General features: G+C 40.1%; 1 protein-coding gene across 1 annotated transcript in view; it reads left to right on the top strand.

Moving 5' to 3' along the window:
- LOC150090458 (uncharacterized) overlaps positions 1-25,958 on the top strand; it is a 246,823-nt gene that overhangs the window by 180,146 nt on the left and 40,719 nt on the right. Inside the window, exon 5 of the mRNA XM_090390323.1 lies at positions 13,537-13,656. Coding sequence (XP_090246449.1) covers positions 13,537-13,656 — 120 coding nt within the window. The remainder of the gene's footprint in view (positions 1-13,536; positions 13,657-25,958) is intronic.

Raw genomic sequence — 25,958 nt, 5'->3', positions numbered from 1 at the left:
AATCCAAGGAAGTGAAGCCAGTCGACATTGCTGGACAGTGCAGTGTCGAGTCAGTTTGGTGTGACGTAAGCATTGCGAGATCAAAATTGATAGTAGGAGTGTGCTATAGGCCTAATGACTCTGATGAGTATAATAAGAAACTGTACAGGGAAATAGAGTGGGCTAGTAAATCAGAGAGTCTTATAATGGGGGAATTCAATTTCCCAGATATTGACTGGAATTTGTGGGTTGGTCACTCACACACTAGCAAGGCTTTTGTGGATTTACTGGATGATTGTTTTCTACATCGGCATGTTCGGGAGGCAACTAGAGGGAGTAATACTCTTGATTTGATTATCAGTAGTGATTCTTCATGCATTAAGAATCTGCAGATAGAGGAACCACTGGTGGCAGTGATCACAGTGTGCTGAAGTGGGATTTACTCAAAGAGGTAACTACCAATAAGGGTAAAGGGAAGGGTTTTTGTTTTCGTAAAGGCAACTACGATGGTAGTAGTAGTAGTGGCATGTGATGCAAGAAAGCAAGTGTATAAGCTTATGCAGCATCAGCCAAAAATAAAAAAAAAAAAAAAAATCACACCATTCCCTCCAAATGCCTGTCCAATTCCACCTTAAATTTATTCAACCTATCAACTTCCACAATGACAGATGGAAGTTTGTTCCAGCAATTAACCACCCGCTGGCTAAAGGCAAATTTCTGCACATCTATTCTACATCTGTCTTTTCTTAATTTGAATTTATGCCCCCTTAGGTTCGTAATCTGTACAAGTGGAAGGATCCCATCAGAATTCAGCTTGCTCAACCCATTCAAGGCTTTGTACACCTCAATCAGATCACCGTGCAGGTGCCTAGTCTCCAGCCACTGCAATTTGCAGAAATTAAGCCTCTCTTGGTAAGAGGATTCCTTCATTCCCCTCACCACTCATGTTGCCCTTCTCTGTACACGCTCAAGTAAATCTACATCCTTCCTAAAATGAGGCCTCCAGACCTGGAGGCCTCATTTGCTGCAGTTTTGTCAATTATTGCTGCAGTTTTGTCTAGATGATCCTGCAATGCATCTTTAACCAGTGACTCAATTATTTTACCTGGAACAGAAGTTAAACTAACTGGTCTGTAATTACTCGTGTCACCCTTCGATTCTCCCTTTGTGAATTGGGGATACATTTGCACATGGGAACCTCCCCTGAGTCCAAGAACGCTCTCATAATTATGGATAAGGGTTTGCTTAGTTGCTTTGCCGCCTCCTTTAATATAACTGGATAGATCCCATCCACCCCCAGGTGCTTTTCTTATGTTTAACTTCAACAATTTCTCCTCCACTTTGCTTTCAGATATTCCAAAATCATTAAGTATCCTGCTACAATTTGACAACCTTCTGCCATATTCAAACCTTAATAATTCCTCATGTGTGAATGTAGATGCAAAATACTCATTCAGTTTGTTTGCTATCTGAGCAGGATCATCAACAGTCGAACCATCGATGTCAAGTTGACCAATCAGATTCATCCCCTTAGTTTTAGAGTTGAGACAGTATTTAAATTCTATACAGTGGGTCCAACTGATGATGTTAGCAACAGCAAATTCAATATGGGAAGCATTCAAAGAACTTATCTTGGAAGCTACTAGGCTTTACATACCAACTAAGAAATATTGTTCAAGGTTTAGGCCTAAATGGATGTCAGATGAACTAATGAGACATATGGCAGAGAAGAAAAATGCATGGGATACATATAAATTAACATGTGACACAGAAGCCTATGATAGGTAGAAGTTGATCTGTAACCAAGTTACAAAGGAGGTTAGGCAGGCGAAGGCAGATTATGAGAAATCTTTGGCAACGAATGCAAAGAAAAACAGCAAAGAGTTCTTTACTTATGTAAACTCTAGAAGGAAGGGGATGAATCAGATTGGTCCACTTGATATCGATGGTTCAACTGTTAATGATCCTGCTCAGGTAGCTAACAAACTTAATGAATATTTTGTATCGACATTCACACACAAGAAGTTATTCAGCAAGAGGAATGCCAAAGGTGTATTCAACTCTGGCAGTAAGCTGGATAATCTTGTAATAACTGAGAGTAAAGTGGAGGAGAAATTGTTGAAGATAAACACAAGAAAGGCACCTGGGTGGATGGGATCTATCCAGTTATATTAAAGGAGGCAGCAAATGAAGTTAGCAAACCCTTAGCTATAATTATGAGAGCTTGCTTGGACTCATGGTATGTACTCACGGACTGGAGATGAGCAAATGTGACCCCAGTTCACAAAGGAGGATCAAAGGAAAACACAAGTAATTATAGACCTGTTAGTTTAACTTCTCTACCAGGAAAATTAATGGAGGCACTGGTTAAAGAAGCACTGCAGGATCATCTAGAAAAGACTTCAGTTATAATTCGGACACAGTATGGTTTTGTTAAGGGAAAGTCTTGCCTAACCAATTTGATTGTATACTATGATGCAGTCACAAAATAACTGGATGCAGGGAATAAATTTGATATTATATACTTGGATCTTAGAAAGGCTTTTGATACTGTTGCACGTGGAAGACTGCTGCACAAATTGGAGCAGTATGGCATTGGAGGCAAATTGCTGCTATGGGTAAAGGGGTGGTTGAGGGGGAGAAGACAGAGAGTGGTAATCGATGGACACTGCTCATCGTGGACTAATGTTATTATTGGAGTCTCTCAGCGTTCAGTATTGGTTCCATTATTGTTTTCTGTATTTATAAATGATATTGATGATGATATATCAAGCTTAATGTCCAAGTTTGCAGATGATACAAAGGTTGGCAGGGTTGTTAAGGACACTACTGATGCTATGCTGCTGCAACAGGATCTGGAAAGGTTGAGCAGATGGGCTGAGAGGTGGCAAATGAAGTTTGGCATTGACAAATGTAAAGTACTACATATAGGAAACAAAAGCTTTCCTGAAAACCAAGTATATTATATCAAAATTATTTTTTTGCATTCAGTTCCTTTGTGACCACATCATAGTATCCAATCAAATTGGTCAGACAATACCTCCCTTTAACAAACCCATGCTGTGTCTTAACTATTACTGCAGTCTTGTCTAGATAATCCTGCAATTCTTCTTTAACCAGTGATTCCATTATTTTCCCCAGAAAACAAGTTAAACTAACAGGTCTATAGTTACTTTTGTCACCTTTTAGTAATAGTAATACAGGCATGTAATGCACGAAAGCAAACATATGAACTTATGTAGCATCAGCCAAAAAATAAAATAAAATATAATTCACACGACCAAAAATGTTTGTCCAGTTCCTCCTTGAAATTATTTAAGTTATCATCTTCCACAATGACAGATGGAAGTTTGTTCCAGCAATTAACCACCTGCTGGCTCAAGGCAAATTTCCACACATCTATTCTACAACTCTGTTTCCTCAATTCTAATTTATTCCCCATTTGGTTTGTAATCTGAGCAAGTGGAAGAATACCATCAGAAGTCAGCATGCTCAACCCATTCAAGGACTTATATACCTCATTCAGATCACCTCGCAGATGCCTAACCTGCCAGCTGCTGCAATTTGCATAACTTAAGCCTATCTTGGTAAGAGGATCCCTTCATTCCCCTCACCAATCTTGTTGCCCTTCTCTGTACATGTTCAAGCAAATCTCCATCCTTCCTAAAATGAGGCATCCATACCTGTATTCAGCACGTGTCCTCACTTTGCCTTATACAAAGGGATAATCACCTCCTTTTCCCTGCTAGCAAAATTTCTGTATATCATTGACAAAACCTTATGACCTGATCTTGCACCTGTCTGCATTGCTCAGAAAACTTCATATCTGACTGCACAATTACTCCCAGGTTTTTTTCATTTTCTACCACCTTAAGTGTAGTACCACACAGTTGGTATGTTTCTCTGGGGTTACTTCTACCCATATGCAGTACTTTGCATTTGTCAAGGTTAAACTTCAGTTGCTACTTCTCAGCCCATCTGCCCAAATTTTCTAGATCCTGTTTCAGTAGCACACTGTCATTAACAACTCTGCCAACCTTTGTAGCATCTGCAAACTTTGACACTAAGCCTGATATACCTTCATCAATATCATTGATAAATATACAAAACAACAGTGGGCCCAACATCGAACCCTGTGGAACTCCACTAATAACATTAGTTCATGAAGAGCTGCGCCCATTGATTACTACCCTTTGTGTTCTCTCACTCAATCACCCTTTTATCCGTAGCAACTTACCCTTAATACCATATTGCTCCAATTTGGCATTCCCCTCCTTGAATAACTCCTCATGTGTGAATGTAGATGCAAAAATCTTATTAAGTTTATCAGCTACCTGAGCTTGATCATCAATAGTTGATCCATCCATGTTAAATGGACCAATTTGATTCATCCCTTTCCTTTTAGAGTTTGCATAAGTAAAGAAGTCTTTACCATTTTTTTTTGCATGCGTTGCCAAAGATTTTTTCGTAATCTGCCTTAGTCTGCCTAACCTCCTTTGTGATGATTACAGGCTAGCTTATATGTGCCATAGGCTTCTGTGTCACTTGATAATTTATATGCATCCCATGCATTCTTCTTCCCAGCCACGAGCCTCATTAATTCATCTGACACCCATTTAGGCCTAAACCTTGAACAGTATTTCTGAATTGTTTTTTTTTTTTTTTTATGTAAACCCTAAACACGAGAGGTATTAGAACCTATAGTACTTAGTACCGTATTTCTTAATTGGTATGAAAAGCCTAGTAGCATCCAAGATTAAGTCTGTGAAGGCCCCATTTAGAATTCATCATCGTTAACATCATCAGTTGATCCCACTGGATAGAATTTAAAAACTGACTGAGACCACTGTAGTCTCCTTTACAAAAGCCAAAGCCCCTCCCTTAATCTTTGATGGTAGTTACACCTTTAGGTAAATCCCACAAAATGAGGCTAATTGGGTGAAAAATTATTAAATGAGCAAGTTTATTCTCTCCTGAATACTGATGCTGAGGAATAGCCTCAGCTGTGGATATAGAATTGCTCCTCAATTCTATATCCACTTGTCAAATGGATAATGTAAAATTGACCCCCTTAACAGCAACCAAATCTTTGTGGTCTGCAAATCCCAACAAATGACATTTCACACCATTAGTACACGTGAGAGGAAGGCTGACATGCATAGTTTCCTTCTCATATGTGAAATAAAACTTTTATTTAACTTTTGCGGTTTGCATTTGAATGACTTATGTAGTTTAAAATACAATTTCCATGTATAAATTATACAATTTAGAAAATTGAATTTGATACAAAGAAATAATTTTGTACAGTTGGGTTATTACATCATATCATCAGACAAGCCCAGCACTTATCTAAATCCATTACATGTTTGACTCTTGTGTGTTTTTGCTAATTCTGTTAAGGCAAGGAATGCTATGGTTTTTAATGTTTATGTACATCAACCTTGTAGCACTTCCTTTAGCAGTCAAAACAGCCTCAAGTTGTTGGCATGAATACCTCAACGTGTCAAAAGCATTCTGCAGAGATGAACCCAAAGTCACTGCCATACATAATGTGTTTAAGATGTAGAGCGATTAGTAAACTAGAAAAAAAAAGAAAAGAGTGACTACAAATATTGCATTTATATTATACTAAGTTCAAAATGAGATTAGAATCAAGTGTATACATTATTTCATACATTTATATGATTACTTTTGGGTTAAAATTAATCTAAAAATGCTCTAATCATCCCACCATCCTTTCTTCTAAAATATACTGCATCTGGTGGTGACCTTGGGTTCTTTTGGCTGTACAGCTATAATCTCAATTATGCAACTATGGAATAATAATTCCCTCCCATTATAGGGAGGGAATTATTATTCCATAGTTGTGATCATATCTGTGTACCATTTGTACACAGATATGATCAACATATTAATCATGTTTGTATCGCCAATTTAGAAAATTACAGTATGATTCTATTGATTGTAGGTATTATGTTCCCTAGAGATTTCTGCAGTTGGAAAGTTTAAAGCCTGTAGAAAAAGTAGGGTTAAAAAAAGTGATCCTGGTTTAAAAGATATTTTAGTATTAATATATTTTATACATATTAATTATAATTTTAAACTTAACTTATAGAATTTTAGCTATAGATTTAGAATTTGTCTGTGAGTATAACTATTTAAAATTCAAAATATTTCCATCTATTTTTTTATAGAACACTAAAGTAATAAATAAAGGTTTGTTGGAGATTGAACAGCCTCACAGTCTCTGAACACAAGAGAGACCATTAAAAATTACTTTCATCTTTTCTTTAAGAAACTGTGTTGTTGCTTACCTTGTTTTTTTATAAAAGATAGATGAATGTCTTTTGATTAAAGTATGTATTGATTATATAAAGACATGATAAGATATAACACAGACTATAACTGTTAGAGAAGATGCAACAAATACAATTTTGTATTTTAGATTACACTTCTAATATCAATTAATGACATGTGAATTGGGAGCATTAGCATTAGCATTAGTAGAGGCATTTGATGCAAGAAAGCAAGCTTATGCAGCATCAGCCAAAAAAAAAAAAAGTAACATAAATAAATAAAAATAACCACTTCCACTTCACCCCTCTGTTCGTTCGAAATACCTGTCCAGCTGAGCCTTAAACTTATTTAGGCTATCAACTTCCACGACAAGGGATGGAAGTCTGTTCCACCCACCAACCACCCGCTGGCTAAAGGCAAATTTCCGCACATCTATCCTACATCTGTCTTTCCTCAATTTGAATTTATGCCCTCTCAGGTGATTTTTCTGAGCTAGAGGAAGAATCCCATCAGCATTGAGCATGCTCAAACCATTCAAGGCTTTGTACACCTCTATCAGATCACCTCGCTGGTGCCTAGTCTCCAGACACTGTAATTTGCAAAACTTAAGCCTTTCTTCGTAAGAGCACCCCTTTGTTCCATTCACTAATCTTGTTGCCCTTCTCTGTACTCTTTCCAGCAGCTCTACATCCTTCTTGAAATGAGGCCTCCAGACCTGTATACAGTACTCTAGGTGTGGCCTGACCATTGCTTTATACAAGGGAATAATCACCTCCTTATCCCTGCTAGAAAAATTCCTATATATCATTGACAATACACCATGAGCTACTCTTGCAGCTCGTCTGCACTGCTCAGAGAACTTCATATCTGCCTGCACCACCACCCCCAGGTCCCTTTCATTCTCTACCACTGTCAGTGTAGTACCACAGAGTTGATACGTTGCTCTGGGGTTGCTGTTTCCCATATGTAGTACTTTACATTTGTCAATGTTAAACTTCATTTGCCACCTCGAAGCCCATCTGCTCAACCTTTCCAAATCCTGTTGCAGCAGCATAGTGTCAGTAGTGTCCTTAACAACCCTGCCAACCTTCGTATCGTCTGCAAACTTGGACATTAAGCCTGATATACCATCATCAATATCATTTATAAATACAGAAAACAATAAGGCCCCCAATACTGAACCCTGAGGGACTCCACTAATAACATTAGTCCACGATGAGCAGTGTCCATTGATTACCACTCTCTGTCTTCTCCCCCTCAACCACCCCTTTATCCATAGCAGCAACTTGCCTCCAATGCCACACTGCTCCAATTTGTGCAGCAGTCTTCCATGTGCAACAGTATCAAAAGCCTTTCTAAGATCCAAGTATATAATATCAAAGTTATTCCCTGCATCCAGTTCTTTTGTGACTGCATCATAGTATCCAATCAAATTGGTCAGGCAAGACTTCCCCTTAACAAAACCATGCTGTGTCCTAGCTATAACTGAAGTCTTGTCTAGGTGATCCTGCAGTGCTTCTTTCACCAGTGCCTCCATTAATTTTCCGGGAACAGAAGTTAAACTCACAGGTCTATAATTACTTGTGTCAGCCTTTGATCCCCCTTTGTGAATTGGGGTCACCTTTGCACATCTCCAGTCAATGGGTACCTCCCCTGAGTCCAAGGAAGCTCTCATAATTATGGCTAAGGGTTTGCTTACCTCCTTTGCTGCCTCCTTTAATATAACTGGATAGATCCCATCCACCCCAGGTGCCTTTCTTGTGTTTATCTTCAACAATTTCTCCTCCACTTTGCTCTCAGTTATTACAAGATTCTCTAGCTTACTGCTAGAGTTGAATACACCTCTGGCATTCCCCTTGCTGAATAACTCCTCATGTGTGAATGTCGATGCAAAATATTCATTTAGTTTGTTAGCTACCCGAGCAGGGTCATCAACAGTTGACCCATCGATCTCAAGTGGACCAATCTGATTCATCCCCTTCCTTCTAGAGTTTACATAAGTAAAGAACTCTTTGCTGTTTTTCTTCGCATCCCTTGCCAAGGATCTCTCGTAATCTGCCTTCGCCTGCCTAACCTCCTTTGTAACTTGGTTACAGATCAACTTGTATCTATCATAGGCGTCCGTGTCACGTGTTAATTTGTATGTATCCCATGCATTTTTCTTCTCTGCCATATGCCTCATTAGTTCATCTGACAACCATTTAGGCCTAAACCTTGAACAATATTTCTTAGTTGGTATGTAAAGCCTAGTAGCTTCCACGATAAGTTCTTTGAATGCTTCCCATTTTGAATTTGCTGTTGGCAATATCATCAGTTGATCCCACTGTATAGAATTTAAATACTGTCTCAGTCCATTGTAGTCGCCTTTACGAAAGCAATACCCCTTCCCTTTACCCCTAATGGTAGTTACCTCTTTGAGTAACTCCCACTTCAGCACACTGTGATCACTGCCACCAAGTGGTTCATTTATCTGCAGATTCTTAATGCATGAAGAATCACTACTGATAATCAAATCAAGAGTATTACTCCCTCTAGTTGCCTCCCGAACATGCTGATGTAGAAAACAATCATCCAATAAATCCACAAAAGCCTTGCTACTGTGTGAGTGACCAGCCCCCAAATTCCAGTCAATATCTGGGAAATTAAAATCCCCCATTATAAGACTCTCTGATTTACTGGCCCACTCTATTTCTCCGAACAGTTTCTTATTATACTCATCAGAGTCATTAGGCCTATAGCACACTCCTACTCTCAATTTTGATCTCCCAATGCTTATGTCACACCAAACTGACTCGACACTGCACTGTCCAGCGATGTCGACTGGCTTCACTTCCTTGGATTTTATGTGTTTTTTAACTAATAGCATAACCCCTCCTCCCTTCCTATCCTGTCTATCCTTTCTGTAGACATTGTACTCCCCAAATTCCAGTTCTGCATTTCTTATATCTGTGTGACACCACGTCTCTGAAATCCCCACAATATCTGCCTTTGATGTTTTGAGCAATACCTCAAATTCATCAAATTTATTTACTAAACTCCTAGCATTGGTGTACACACAAGTATACATGCACCTGTTCTTTTTCTTAGCTACCCTAACACAACCCATGTGTTTACTTGTACCCCAATGATTCCCAGCAGTCTCTGAAATATCCTGCATCTTATTTTCCAGGCTGCGGCTCATTCCAATAGAAGCAGTGCAAGAATCACTTTCACCTCTGCCAGTGGCTACTGTTAATCTATTAGTCCTTGTATCCCCCCAATCTAGCAGTTTTCCGACCCACCTAACGTTGCCTCGATAGCATCAGCAAACATTCTTGCACCCTTTCTATTTAAGTGTATCCCATCCCTGTAGAAGCAGTCTCTCCTGTTAACAAGTACAGACCAGGCTGAAAAAAATTCTACCCCTTGAGCCCTGCACAATCTTTCCAGGGCCGAATTGATTGACAGGGCTCTCATCATATACTCCCTCCTATCGTGTCTGGGCAGAATTGCAGACACTTTCAATTTCAACCCTAATTCACGGCTTTTTTTCATCAGTGACCTGTACTTGTCAAGTAATTCCGCCGGTCTCCTACTCTTAATGTCATTAGTGCCAACGTGTACAACTATATCACCTTTTGTGCCCTTAAAAGATGATATCCGCTCTACAACGTCATCAACTTTTGCCCCTGGCAGACATACCCTGGTCCTATTCCACCTATCAACTGGATGGGGAGTGCCTTAAATAAAGAATCTGAAAAATCGAATGTCTGTAGTATTAGTACCGGTAATGGCAAATGAGGCAAGAAAGCAAGTTTATAAAGGATCAACCAAAAAAAAAAAAAAAAAAATTACAGACTTCACCTATCCATACCTTCTAAAGATTTGCCTAGTTCTTCCTTGAATTTATCAACCCACCCACTTGCACAACAACAGATAGAATTTTGTTCAAACAATCAACCACCACTGTAGAAGACAAACTTCCACACATCTATCCTGTAACCATTCTTCCTCAGCTTGAATTTGTGTCCCCTCATATGTGTAGTTTCAGTAAGAGTAAAATGCCATTAACATTTAGATTACTGAATCCATTCAAGGCCTTAAACACCTCAATCATATCTCCCCACAAATGCATTGTCTACAGATGCTGGAATTTGCAGAAATCAGGCCTTTCTTGTTAAGAGCACTCTTTTGTTCTCTTCACCAATCTGGTCCTTCTCTGCACTCATTCCAGGAAATCTACATCCTTCCTGAATTGAGGCCTCCAGACCTGTATGTGGTGGTATTCAAGATTCATCCTAACAACGGATAATCACTTGTACAACGGATAATCACGGCCTTGTACAACGGATAATCACTTGCTTATCCCAGCTAGCAAAATTCCTGTATATCATTCACAAAACAATGTTGAGCTGGCCTGGCAGCTCAACATCCTGCATCTTATTTTCCAGGCTGCTGCTCATTCCAATAGAAGCAGTGCAAGAATCACTTTCTCCTCTGCCAGTGGCTACTGTTAATCTATTAGTCCTTGTATCCCCCCAATCTAGCAGTTTTCCGTATATTATATACTTGGATCTTAGAAAGGCTTCTGATACTGTTGCACATGGAAGACTGCTGCACAAATTGGAGCAGTGTGGCATTGGAGGCAAATTGCTGCTATGGATAAAGGGGTGGTTGAGGGGGAGAAGACAGAGTGGTAATCAATGGACACTGCTCATCGTGGACTAATCTTATTAGTGGAGTCCCTCAGGGTTCAGTATTGGGTCCTTTATTGTTTTCTGTATTTATAAATGATATTGATGATGGTATATCAAGCTTAATATTCAAGTTTGCAGACAATACGAAGGTTGGCAGGGTTGTCAAGGACACTACTGACACTATGCTGCTGCAACAGGATCTGGTAAGGTTGAGCAGATGGGCTGAGAGGTGGCAAATGAAGTTTAACATTGACAAATGTAAAGTACTACATATGGGAAACAGCAACCCCAGAGCAACGTATCAACTCTGTGGTACTACACTGACAGTGGTAGAGAATGAAAGGGACCTGGGGGTGGTTGTGCAGGCAGATATGAAGTTCTCTGAGCAGTGCAGACGGGCTGCAAGAGTAGCTCATGGTGTATTGTCAATGATATATAGGAATTTTTCTAGCAGGGATAAGGAGGTGATTATTCCCTTGTATAAGGCAATGGTCAGGTCACACCTAGAGTACTGTATACAGGCCTGGAGGCCTCATTTCAAGAAGGATGTAGAGCTGCTGGAACGAGTACAGAGAAGGGGAACAAAATTAGTGAATGGAACAAAGGGGTGCTCTTACGAAGAAAGGCTTAAGTTTTGTGAATTACAGTGTCTGGAGACTAGGCACCAGCGAGGAGATCTGATAGAGGTGTACAAAGCCTTGAATGGTTTGAGCATGCTCAATGCTGATGGGATTCTTCCTCTTGCTCAGAATAATCACCTGAGAGGGCATAAATTCAAATTGAGGAAAGACAGATGTAGGTTTGATGTGCAGAAATTTGCCTTTAGCCAGTGGGTGGTTGGTAGGTGGAACAGACTTCCATTCCTTGTCGTGGAAGTTGATAGCCTAAATAAGTTTAAGGCTCAGCTGGACAGGTATTTCGAATGAACAGAGGGGTGAAGTGGAACTGGTTATTTTTTATTTTTTTATTTTACTTTATTTATTTTTTTTGGCTGATGCTGCATAAGCTTGCTTTCTTGCATCAAATGCCTCTACTAATGCTAATGCTAATATCAAAGTTATTCCCTGCATCCAGTTCTTTTGTGACTGCATCATAGTATCCAATCAAATTGGTCAGGCAAGACTTCCCCTTAACAAAACCGTGCTGTGCCCGAGCTATAACTGAAGTCTTGTCTAGATGATCCTGCAGTGCTTCTTTAACCAGTGCCTCCATTAATTTTCCTGGAACAGAGGTTAAACTCACAGGTCTATAATTACTTGTGTCAGCCTTTGATCCTTCTTTGTGAATTGGGGTCACATTTGCACATCTCCAGTACATGGATACTTCCCCTGAGTTCAAGGAAGCTCTCATAATTATGACTAAGGGTTTGCTTACTTACTTTGCTGCCTCCTTTAATATAACTGGATAGATCCCATCCACCTCAGGTGCCTTTCTTGTGTTTATCTTCAAGAATTTCTCCTCCACCTTACTCTCAATTATTACAAGATTATCCAGCTTACTGCCAGAGTTGAATACACCTCTGACATTCCTCTAGCTGAATAACTGCCATGTGTGAATGTTGATGCAAAATATTCATTTAGTTTGTTAGCTACCTGAGCAGGATCATCAACAGTTGAACCATCGATATCAAGTGGACCAATCTGATTCATCCCCTTCCTTCTAGAGTTTACATAAGTAAAGAACTGTTTGCTGTTTTTATTTGCATCCCTTGTCAAATATTTCTCGTAATCTGCCTTCGGCTGCCTAAACTCCTTTGTAACTTGGTTACAGATCAACTTGTATCTATCATAGGCTTCTGTGTCACATGTTAATTTGTATGTATCCCATGCATTTTTCTTCTCTGCCACATGTCTCATTAGTTCATCTGACATCCATTTAGGCCTAAACCTTGAACAATATTTCTTAGTTGGTATGTAAAGCCTAGTAGCTTCCAAGATAAGTTCTTTGTATGCTTCCCATTTTGAATTTGTTGTTTGTAACATCATCAGTTGGTCCCACTGTATAGAATTTAAATACTGTCTCAGTCCATCGTAGTTGCCTTCACGAAAGCAATAACCCTTCCCTTTACCCCTAACGGTAGTTACCTCTTTGAGTCATAGAAGTCTTTACTGGTGCTCTTTGAGGGTTCTCATAATCTGTCTTATCTTGCTTTAACCTCCTTTGTGCGGTGCCTCTGTAGCCAGGTGGGCAGGAGCAGCTGTGCGTAGCACACACTTCTTGATTAGACCGGGGTTCGAGCCCATGACCACCAAATGCGGAGCATGCGTAAAGGTCAGGGAATGACCACTGCATATCCCCAGAGCAATATGGCCTTAGTTGCTAATTCTCCTAAAAACCAGGTAATAACAACAACAACCTCCTTTGTGACTTGTTACAACCATGATAATTTATAATGATAATTTATATGCATCCCATGCACTTTTCTTCTCTGCCATCACAGATATTTGGTATTTGTAATTTTACATTATAAATTATAACATAAAGCTATAATATTAAGCAGTTTCTTTGTCTGTTATCTTTTCTAAATTTCAAATAGAAACTAAATGAAACTTATTACTTTTACGTTTTTTATTTTTCTTTATAGATAGCTGACTTTGGCCTCTCAAATGTTTATGATGAGCGTCATTTATTAAATACCTTTTGTGGGAGCCCACTGTATGCATCACCTGAAATTGTGAAAGGTGTTCCTTATTATGGACCAGAGGTATGTTTTTGCTATATCAAAATAATGACGAAAGAATAATAGAGTGAATAACTTAATGTCAGTATTTTTATAATAATAAAAAGAAGAAGAAAGAAAGACAAATGGCACACTCAACTCAGTGGGGGGGAGGAGACATCTGTATGAAGTGATGAAATTTTTGGATATGGCATACACATGGTAAGATTATAGCCAGATCCTTGACATAACGTGGCCTCGACAATACCCCCCGCCCCCCCCATACACACTACTCTGACTCCTTCCAGTCACTATCTGGCAGAGTAGAGGTAACAAGATTATATACTAGCTGATCCGGAAGCCGCCGAAAGAGTTACCAATAGGTTCAATCTGATGTACTAACTAGCGGCCGGCCTGTGAACACCATTTTAGAGCTGTACCCTCAAAATGTAAGGAAGATTGGATCTCGTCATGATGTTCATCATAATCTCAAAAGTCATCAGTCATACTGCATGATGGAAGAGATGGGGAAGGGTGGACCGGAACTTAGCTCTGGAGACTAAACATGGGTTCCACCACTTCAAGCCTCCAATAAGCAAAGTGGTGGTATTGCACCAGTTGATGAGAGTCATCTACCACCTAGTATTGCTAGGTAACACAGAGGGACGGCATCCCTCCATGTGGTGTGGGTGCCACACCTTGACTCCTGCTTACGTTGGTTCACACCTTGGGTAGTCACTCATAGTGTGCTTGTGCATGAAAGTTATACACAGGATTACTAACAGTCTCACCATCGTGAAGGTGCAAGCAGAAGATTTGGCTGTCACAGACCTTCCGGACTTCGCCGAAATTGGGTTCACTTGACTTGAATGTCACCCGAATATCAGTTCCATCAGCATTTTAGACACTCAGGCAGCAAATACAGCTTGTCTGGCATATCTGAGAGAACGTCTGTAACAACCTCAAGGAAGTTAGACTGGTCGGTCGGTAATTTCTCACTTCAGTCTTATTTTTTTTTTTTTTTTTTTTTTATGTAAACCCCAAACACGAGAGGTATTAGAACCTATAGTACTTAGTACCGTGCTTGGGTGGGAGGTTGAGAAGACGAAAGAAGATATTTTTTGACATTGGACTTGAACTTCTGTAGATTGTAATTTTCAGGAAATACGTATGAAAGAAGGTTGTTCCAGAAAACGGCAGTTGAATGAATAAATGAGGAAGATGAAAAGTTGGTTCTGTGTGTTTGAAGTTGGACAGTAAATGGATTTTGGCTGGTGGCGGCACGCGTTCGGACTGTTTTGAAAGAGAGAGCGGGAATTATAGAAGCCAATTCAGAAGAACAGTGCCCATGGAAGTATCTGTAGAAGAGGCATGCAGCAGAAACAGTGCGTCTATGAGAAAGTGAGTGGAGAGACTCTGTTAGAGATGAATCATTAATTAACCTAACTGCCCTCTTCTGAATGGAATCAAGCAGCCTGAGAGAGGTTTTGGGGGCACCACCCCAGATGTCGGAACAATATTCCATGGCAGGGCGGATTTGCGATTTATACAGAGTGAGCAGCTGTTTGGAAGAAAAGTAACGCCGAGAGCGAAAGAGAAAACCAAGTTTTTTAGATGCAGAGGAAGCAATATTTGTAATGTGCTTGTGCCAAGAGAGATTAGAAGTCAGGGTAATCCCCAAAAGAGATATATCATTTTGCCTAGAAATCGGAGTGTCACTAAACGTAAGCATTGGAGCAGAAGAATCCTTTTTGCGAGATATAAGACAAGACTGAGTTTTAGAAGGGTTAAAATCAACTAAGTTGTCTTTGCCCCACTGGAGAATTACCTGAAGATCGGCATTTAAGGAATTGGTAGCAGATTTTCGAAAAGTTGAAGCTGATTGAGCAGGACAGGGTTTCTCAAAATAGAAAGTTGAATGCAATGTGCTATCATCGGCAAAACTATGGATAGGATTTCCAGTCAATGGAAGAAGGTCATTGATATACAAGAGGAAAAGAGTGGGAGAAAGAACTGAACCTTGGGGACACCGGCATTAGTGGAGAAGTAAGAAGACAGAGAGCCATCTACCATCACCCTAAGCGAGCGATCAGAGAGAAAACTGGATATCCAATTACTAAAAACAGTTGGCAAACCATAAGATGGAAGCTTGTTTAGAAGACCTTTATGCCAAACACGATCAAAAGCCTTTGAGATGTTAAGAGCAACTACTTGTGTTTCACCGAACCTTTCCATTGAATTAGTCCATAAATGGGTAACATCAGCCAGAATATCACCAGTGGATCGACACTGACAGAATCCATACTGGCGATCGTTGATCTGACGAAAGGTTTCTAGGTAGTTTAAGAGTTGGCGGTTAATTGATTTCTCCATTACTTTAGAAAGAGTAGAAGTAATTGCAATGGGACGATAATTGGATGGGAGGGATTTGTCACCCTTTTTAGAAACTGGCTGGATATGAGCAAATTTCCAAACAGAAGGAAAAACACCTTTGGAATAAGAAAGTGAGAAAAGGCGGCAAAGAATAGGAGTAAGTTCAGGAGCACAGGTTTTGAGAACAAGTGGAGAAATACCCTCAGAACCTGGAGCTTTCTTAGCTTCAAAATTCATCAAAATCCTTCTGATATCCTTTTGACGGAAGACCACAGGAGGCATTGAATGGAGCGTGTTGGGAATGGTGGGAGGTGTTTTACCAAGATCATTAATACATGAGCTCGAAGAAAAATGGGATGCTAGCAGATCAGCTTTATCCTTGGCTGAAGTGACAACAGAACCATCTCGTTTGGACAGAGGTTTGAGCAGAGATGGGCAGAAGTTGCGGCCAATAGCTTTGGCAAGAGACCAGAATGCTCGGCTACAATTAGGGCAAGAATCAAGTTTTCTACTCTTAGCCTGTTCAAACTCTTAGTTTGGACTGATTATTAACTGCTTTACAATTGCTGCAAGATTTGGTGTAGGCAGAAAATGAAACTGAAGAATTAGAAACAAGCCAATTACGATATGCAACATTCTTCTCTTGGACAGCCTTAGAACATTTATTGGAAAACCAAGGTTTAGATAAAGGACGAGGTTTTAAAGTGGAGTGTGGGATAAAGGAATCCATTCCTGCAAGAATAATTTCACTGACACGATCTGAGCAAACGTTGACTCAGAAGTTTTGAAACAGTAATCCGACCAAGGTAAAGAAGAAAAGAAGTCTCGCAGGTCATCCCATTTTGTGTTCTTGTAATGCCAAACAACACGAGGTTGCGAATAGCCATGGGATAAAGGTTCCATTGGAGAAGAGACAATCACTAAGTTGTGATCTGAAGTGCCTAAAGGACCTCTCACTTCGACCGTGTACTTAGAAGGGTTGTTTGTGAGAAAAAGATCAAGCGTATTGGCTGTATGATTAGGATTGTCCTGTATTCTTGTAGGTAAATGAACAATCTGTGCTAGGTCATTAGTAATTGCAAAAGCCTCAACATCTCGACCTGCTGGGTCGGTGTGACTAGAAAATGGAAGCCAGCTGGAGTTGTGAACATTAAAATCACCAAGGAAAATTACCTCACTGTTAGGAAAGTTGGACTGGAGAAAGTCAAGTTGCAAAGAGAGGAAGTCAAAGAGTTCCAAGTGATTAGTGGAGTTGGGAGAATGGTAGTGACAACAGACGAATTTAACACAATGAGGTAGAGAGATTTTAAGTCAGAGAAGATCAATGAGAGGAGATTCCAAATTGCCAAGTCTCTGACAGGGAATATCAGAACGGACATATGCACAAGTACCACCTTTAAGGCGAAATGAATCATACAGCAAATAATTTGAGCATCTGAGTTGAGCAGTAGTTGAATCAACCGATAACTGAGATTCTGTCAGAAAAAGCACATGGGGTTTGGCAGACTGCAAGTGGAAATGGACATCGTTGAGATTAGAATTGAGACCACGTATAGCATTAGCATTAGTAGAGGCATTTAATGCAAGAAAGCAAGCTTATGCAGCATCAGCCAAAAAAAAAAAAAAAAAAAAAACCCACTTCCACTTCACCCCTCTGTTCGTTCAAAATACCTGTCCAGCTGAGCCTTAAACTTATTTAGGCTATCAAGCTCCACCACAAGGGATGCAAGTCTGTTCCACCAACCAACCACCCGCTGGCTAAAGGCAAATTTCCGCACGTCTATCCTAAATCTGTCTTTCCTCAATTTGAATTTATGCCCTCTCAGGTGATTTTTCTGAGCTAGAGGAAGAATGCCATCAGGATTGAGCATGCTAAAACCATTCAAGGCTTTATACACCTCTATCAGATCACCTCGCCGGTGCCTAGTCTCCAGACACTGTAATTTGCAAAACTTAAGCCTTTCTTCGTAAGAGCATCCCTTTGTTCCATTCACTAATCTTGTTGCCCTTCTCTGTACTCGTTCCAGCAGCTCTACATCCTTCTTGAAATGAGGCCTCCAGACCTGTATACAGTACTCTAGGTGTGGCCTGACCATTGCCTTATACAAGGGAATAATCACCTCCTTATCCCTGCTGGAAAAATTCCTGTATATCATTGACAATACTCCATGAGCTACTCTTGGAAAGTTGAACTTCATTTGCCACCTCTCAGCCCGTCTGCTCAACCTTTCCAGATCCTGTTGCAGCAGCATAGTGTCAGTAGTGTCCATGACAACCCTGCCAACCTTTGTATCATCTGCAAACTTGAATATTAAGCTTGATATACCATCATCAATATCATTTATAAATACAGAAAACAATAATGGACACAACACTGAGCCCTGAGGGACTCCACTAATAACATTAGTCCACGATGAGCAGTGTCCATTGATTACCACTCTCTGTCTTCTCCCCCTCAACCACCCCTTTATCCATAACAGCAATTTGCCTCCAATGTCACACTGCTCCAATTTGTGCAGCAGTCTTCCATGTGCAACAGTATCAAAAGCCTTTCTAAGATCCAAGTATATAATATCAAAGTTATTCCCTGCATCCAGTTCTTTTGTGACTGCATCATAATATCCAATCAAGTTGGTCAGGCAAGACTTCCACTTAACAAAACCATGCTGTGTCCGAGCTATAAATGAAGTCTTGTCTAAATGATCCTGCAGTGCTTCTTTAACCAGTGCCTCCATTAATTTTCCTGGAACAGAAGTTAAGCTCACAGGTCTATAATTACTTGTGTCAGCCTTTGATCCTCCTCTGTGAATTGGGGTCACATTTGCACATTTCCAGTCTATGGGTACCTCCCCTGAGTCCAAGGAAGCTCTCATAATTATGGCTAAGGGTTTGCTTACTTCCTTTGCTGCCTCCTTTAATATAACTGGATAGATCCCATCCACCCCGGGTGCCTTTCTTGTGTTTATCTTCAACAGTTTCTCCTCCACTTTACTCCCAGTTATTTCAAGGTTCTGTAGCTTACTGCTAGAGTTGAATACACCTCTGGCATTCCCCTTGCTGAATAACCCCTCGTGTGAATGTCGATGCAAAATATTCATTTAGTTTGTTAGCTACCTGAGCAGGATCATCAACAGTTGACCCATCAATATCAAGTGGACCTATCTGATTCATCCCCTTCCTTCTAGAGTTAACATAAGTAAAGAACTCTTTGCTGTTTTTCTTTGCATCCCTTGCCAAAGATTTCTCGTAATCTGCCTTTGCCTGTCTAACCTCCTTTGTAACTTGGTTGCATATCAACTTGTATCTATCATAGGCTTCTGTGTCATGTGTTAATTTGTAAGTATCCCATGCATTTTTCTTCTCTGCCATATGCCTCATTAGTTCATCTGACATCCATTTTGGCCTAAACCTTGAACAATATTTCTTAGTTGGTATGTAAAGCATAGTAGCTTCCAAGATAAGTTCTTTGAATGCTTCCCATTTTGAATTTTCTGTTGGTAACATCATCAGTTGGTCCCACTGTATAGAATTTAAATACTGTTTCAGTCCATCATAGTCGCCTTTACGGAAGCAATAACCCTTCCCTTTACCCCTAATGGTAGTTACCTCTTTGAGTAAATCCCACTTCAGCACACTGTGATCACTGCCACCTAGTGGTTCGTGTATCTGCAGATTCTTAATGCATGAAGAATAACTGCTGATAATCAAATCAAGAGTATTACTCCCTCTAGTTGCCTCCCGAACATGCTGATGTAGAAAACAATCATCCAATAAATCCACAAATGCCCTGCTAGTGTGTGAGTGACCAGCCTCCAAATTCCAGTCAATATCTGTGAAATTAAAATCTCCCATTATAAGACTCTCTGATTTACTGGCCCACTCTATTTCCCTGTACAGTTCCTTATTATACTCATCAGAGTCATTAGGCCTATAGCACACTCCTACTCTCAATTTTGATCTCCCAATGCTTATGTCACACCAAACTGACTCAACACTGCATTGTCCGGCGATGTCGACTGGCTTCACTTCCTTGGTTTTTATGTGTTTCTTAACTAATAGCACAACCCCTCCCCCCTTCCTATCCTGTCTATCCTTTCTGTAGACGTTGTAATTCCCAAATTGCAGTTCTGCATCCCTTATATCTGTGTGACACCACGTCTCTGATATCCCAACAATATCTGCCTTTGATGTTTTGAGCAATACCTCAAATTCATTTATTTACTAAACTCCTAGCATTGGTGTACACGCAAGTATACCTGCACCTGTTTCTATTCTTAGCTACCCTAACACAACCCATGTGTTTACTTGTACCGCAATGGCTCCCAGCAGTCTCTGAAATACCATGCATCTTGTTTTCCAGGCTTCTACTCATTCTAATAGAAGCAGTGCAAGAATCTCTTTCACCTCTACTAGTGGCTACTGTCAATCTATTGGTCTTTGTCTCCCCCCAAGCTAGCAGTTTTCCGACCCACCTAACACTGCCTCGATAGCATCAGCAAATATTCTTGCACCCTGTCTATTTAAGTGTATCCCATCCCTGTAGAAGCAATCTCTCCTGTTAACAAGTACAGTCCAGGCTGAAAAAAATTCTACCCCTTGAGCCTTGCACAATCTTTCCGGGGCCGAATTGATCGACAAGGCTCACATCATATACTCCCTCCTATCGTGTCTGGGCAGAATTGCAGACACTTTCAAATTCAACCCTAATTCTCGGCTTTTGTTCAACAGTGACCTGTACTTGTTAAGTAATTCTGCTGGTCTCCTACTCTTAATATTATTAGTGCCAACGTGTACAACTATATCACCTTTTGTGCCCTTAAAAGATGATATTCGCTCTACAACGTCATCAACCTTTGCCCCTGGCAGACATACTCTGGTCCTGTTCCACCTATCTTTTTTACAAAGCATGTTCCCCGTTTCCCTGACAATAGGGTCACCAACAACTACTAGTTCCTTCGGGACCAGCGCATTCTGCCTTGGGGGTTGTCTCTGTATCACGCGATGCCCAAGTGCAAGCTCTGGCGTTGATGTGGGCAGCTGAGAGCTTGATGGGCCCCTCAATTTAGTTTCTTCGAGGGCATCCACCCTGTCCTTCAAGCTCTCGTATAGGCCCACAAGAACGCTGAGTTGTTGCTTGATATCGATACACTCCTTGTATCGCGCACACACAAAGACATCCCACTTGGCAGTATCATGTCCCTTACCCGATTGCTCTGCAAACATCAAGCAAACAGTGCATTTTATAAGGCTGTGAGTCAGAGGACAACTGCCCCCCCTCAGTTCTGCTCTGAGCCACAGCACTTGCATTAGCTTGAGCCTTTTGCTTTGCCGCTCTGGTCTGAGTCATGATTCTATTAATTAATTAATTAATTATATTTAATTATGTTATGTTATTAATTATGTTAAATATAATTAATGATATTCCGTTTGTAATCTAAGTCGTTATATGTATTTATTTAAACGTACAATTTAACTGCTAACGAAGTTCAACTAACGCTATCTAGTACGGTATATAACTATCGTCTAGTACGGTATATAACTATCGTATCACAAAGGCGGGAAAATTACGAACGGTACCGGAGTTGAAACACATGGAAACCTTTACCGATACTTTTATGCAATTACAAGGCCGAGTAAAGAATAAATACACCAAATTAATCAGAAAATCACAAAATAATGTTATACTACTAAATTTAAATCAAAAGTTTTAGAAAAACAATAATTTCAAATCAATAAATAAGAAAAATCCACTTAGCGGCTTTGAACACGACCGTCTCTAGTAGCCTCGTGAAATATTCAAATCATCAAATGTATTTACTATAGCAGTGGTGTACATGCAAGTATACATGCAGCTATTCTTTACTCTTAGTTACCCTAACACAATCCATGTATTTATTTGTTCCACGATGACTCCCAGCAGGCCTTGAATTCCCCAGCACCTCTCCTTCAAGGCTGTTGCTCAATCCAATAGAAGTAGTGCAAAAATCACTTTCACCTCTGCCTGTGGCTACCATTTATCTCTTAGTCTGTGAATCTCCCCACCCCAACCTAGCAGTTTTCCAACTCACCTAACACTGCCTCGATAGCATCAGAAAATATTCTTGCACACTTTGTATTTAAGCTTATCCTATCCATTTAGAAACAATCTCTCCTATTAACAAGCATGGACCACACCAAGAAAATTCTATTCTGTGAGCCTTTTGCAATCTCTCCAGAGCCGAAGTGATTGACAAGGATCTTATCATATACTCCCTACTATCATGTGTGGGCATAATTGCAGACACTTTCAAATTTAATCCTAACGTCAGCTGGGGTTATGCAATACTACCCCCCCCCCATCCAGTCCATAAGGGTTGGATCTGATTTGCCCTTCTCTTCTTTGTATTTATACATTTGAAGAATTACTTATCCCCACACTTTGCTGTCTTTGCAAGTGATTTCTCATAATCTGCCCTTGCCAGTCTAACCTTTTCTGTGGCACTATTACAGATCAATTTGGAGCTGATATAGGCTTTAGTACTTTTTATTGCTTTGTAATTTTTCCGGTCTGTCTTTTTCTGCTCAAGTAATCTGGCAAATTCATTATTCATCCAACTTGGACTCATCCTCATGGAGTATTTTTTAATGGTATTGATGCATTCAAGGCTTCTGTGATTAATGTTTTTTTAAAAGAATACCATAATTCAGTTGTATTCACTCTCTGTGAGATATCTTCCCAGTTAAGACCATGTATCACCTTAAGCCATCATAATTTCATTTCCTGAAATTATAACCCATTTCTTTGCCTTTTAACTACTGCTACCTCTCTCTCTCTCTCTCTCTCTCTCTCTCTCTCTCTCTCTCTCTCTCTCTCTCTCTCTCTCTCTCTCTCTCTCTCTCTCTTCATTGTTCACTGTTCATTATTCACTAAATAAATATTTTGCATCGACATTCACACATGAGGAGTTATTCAGTGAGGGGAATGCCAGACGTGTATTCAACTCTAGCAGTAAGCTACAGAATCTTGAAATAACTGGGAGTAAAGTGGAGGAGAAATTGTTGAAGATAAACACAAGAAAGGCACCCGGGGTGGATGGGATCTATCCAGTTATATTAAAGGAGGCAGCAAAGGAAGTAAGCAAACCCTTAGCCATAATTATGAGAGCTTCCTTGGACTCGGGGGAGGTACCCATAGACTGGAAATGTGCAAATGTGACCCCAATTCACAAAGGAGGATCAAAGGCTGACACAAGTAATTATAGACCTGTGAGCTTAACTTCTGTTCCAGGAAAATTAATGGAGGCTCTGGTTAAAGAAGCACTGCAGGATCATTTAGACGAGACTTCAGTTATAGCTCGGACACAGCATGGTTTTGTTAAGGGGAAGTCTTACCTGACCAATTTGATTGGATACTATGATGCAGTCACAAAAGAACTGGATGCAGGGAATAGCTTTGATATTATATACTTCGATCTTAGAAAGGCTTTTGATACTGTTGCACATGGAAGACTGCTACACAAATTGGAGCAGTGTGACATTGGAGGCAAATTGCTGCTATGGATAAAGGGTTGGTTGAGGGGGAGAAGACAGAGAGTGGTAATCAATGGACACTGCTCATCGTGGACTAATGTTATTAGTGGAGTCCCTCAGGGCTCATTGTTGGGTCCATTATTGTTTTCTGTATTTATAAATGATATTGATGATGGTATATCAAGCTTAATGTCCAAGTTTGCAGACGATACAAAGGTTGGCAGGGTTGTCAAGGACACTACTGACACTATGCTGCTGCAACAGGATCTGGAAAGGTTGAGCAGATGGGTTGAAAGGTGGCAAATGAAGTTTAACATTGACAAATGTAAAGTACTACACATGGGAAACAGCAACCCCAGAGCAACGTATCAACTCTGTGGTACTACACTGACAGTGGTAGAGAATGAAAGGGACTTGGGGGTGGTTGTGCAGGCAGATATGAAGTTCTCTGAGCAGTGCAGATGGGCTGCAAGAGTAGCTCATGGAGTATTGTCAATGTTATACAGAAATCTTTCCAGCAGGGATAAGGAGGTGATTATTCCCTTGTATAAGGCAATGGTCAGGCCACACCTAGAGTACTGTATACAGGTCTGGAGGCCTCATTTCAAGAAGGATGTAGAGCTGCTGGAACGAGTACAGAGAAGGGCAACAAGATTAGTGAATGGAACAAAGGGGTGCTCTTACGAAGAAAGGCTTAAGTTTTGCAAATTACAGAGTCTGGAGACTAGGCACCGGCGAGGTGATCTGATAGAGGTGTATAAGGCTTTGAATGGTTTGAGCATGCTCAATGCCAATGGGATTCTTCATCTTGCTCAAAATAATCACCTCAGAGGGCATAAATTCAAATTGAGGAAGGACGGACGTCGGATAGATGTGCAGAAAATTGCCTTTGGCCAGCGGGTGGTTGGTTGGTGGAACCAACTTCCGTCACTTGTTGTTGAAGTTGATAGCCTAAACAAATTTAAGGCTCAACTGGACAGGTATTTCGAACGAACGGAGGGGTGAAATGGGAGTGGTGTGTTTTTTTTTTTTTTTTTGGCTGATGCTGCATAAGCTTGCTTTCTTGCATCAAATGCCTCTACTAATGCTAATGCTAATGTAGACCTCAGTGTTCACTTCCTGCTAGTGGTTCCTGTACTATCAGACCTATTATATCATCTGGTTCATTGGTGATGATTGGGTCTAGAATATTCTTTTCCCTGACATGTTGATACAAATAACATTCATCTAGTTGATTTTAATGTAGAGTTTCCTTCTCAATTGCTCCAATCAATTAAAGGCAAATTAAAATCACCCATAATAAGGCATTCACACTACTTGCCCATTCCTTTTGCCTGTAGAGGCTTTCATCATAAGTTTCACAATGACCTGTCCTGTAGATTACTCCCATTCTCATTATACCTTTGCTTCGAACTATCTCACACCATACAGATTCTATGATAGCATGCAAAACATCTGAATCCGGGTAGGCTTTCATTGCACTCAGGTGGCTTTTGATAAGAAGTATGACCCCATCACCCTTTCTATCTGCCCATACCATACTGAAATGTATCATCTCCTATCTCCAGGTGGCACCATGTTTCCATAAGCCCTATTATGTCAGCGTTACTTCTCTTAACCAGCAGTTAGAATTCACTCGTTTTTATTTTATATTTTATTGACGACACTTCTGACATTACTGTATAAACAATTAAGACAGTATTCTTGTATAGTTAACTACCCCTTGAAGTTATTTAAGATTGCTTAACTGATGTTAGCTACCTGCTCATTTGAAGCATTTCTGCCCTTCTTGCTAATAACATCTTGCTAATGTGATCTGTTGTGATAACAAACAAGAACTCTTGAGGTATATGCAAGGATTTCTTTGATCAATATCATTAGATAAATGCCTATATATATATTGCTCTTGTCCATCCAAACCAGCAGTTTCCCTGAACCCTTAAGGTAACCTCAATAATACAGTCAGTCCTCGTATAGCACGATAGTTGTGTTCCTAGAAACTCTCGTGCAATGCAAAATCGTGCAATATAAACAATAGGTCCTATGGGAAAAATAGGGTTAGGTGCCGACCACCCAAGATTGAACACACATTTGTAACCAAAACATTACCAAACACAATAAATAATCATAATAAAATATGTAAGTATTTTATTATGACCATTACGTATTAAAATATTGCTAATGTTTTTGCTTCTATTGTAAACAAACTTGTTTTTTTGTTCGATTTTCTATCCAAACAGATGATAGCGTTCCATCTCTTCCAATTCTTGGTGTCTTGATCTATTTGATTTTAATTACACTTTGAGTTGTTCCTGCTATGAAAGTTGTTTTTATTTTCTCTGCATTCTTTCTAATTCTCGGCATTGCCTCATTTAGGCCTGTAGCACGTGCAATACCACATGGTCTTTCATTTTGCTCAAAGCTTTCACAATTTCATATTTTTTCTCTATCGACAGAGGCGGCCA

Source organism: Mastigoproctus giganteus, chromosome 2, assembly GCF_048544385.1.
Source record: "Mastigoproctus giganteus isolate SK-2022 chromosome 2, ASM4854438v1, whole genome shotgun sequence".
Classification (NCBI taxonomy): Eukaryota; Metazoa; Arthropoda; class Arachnida; order Uropygi; family Thelyphonidae; genus Mastigoproctus; species Mastigoproctus giganteus.
Note: the sequence above shows the minus strand (reverse complement) of the source record. Positions and strands in the feature narration are given on the sequence as shown.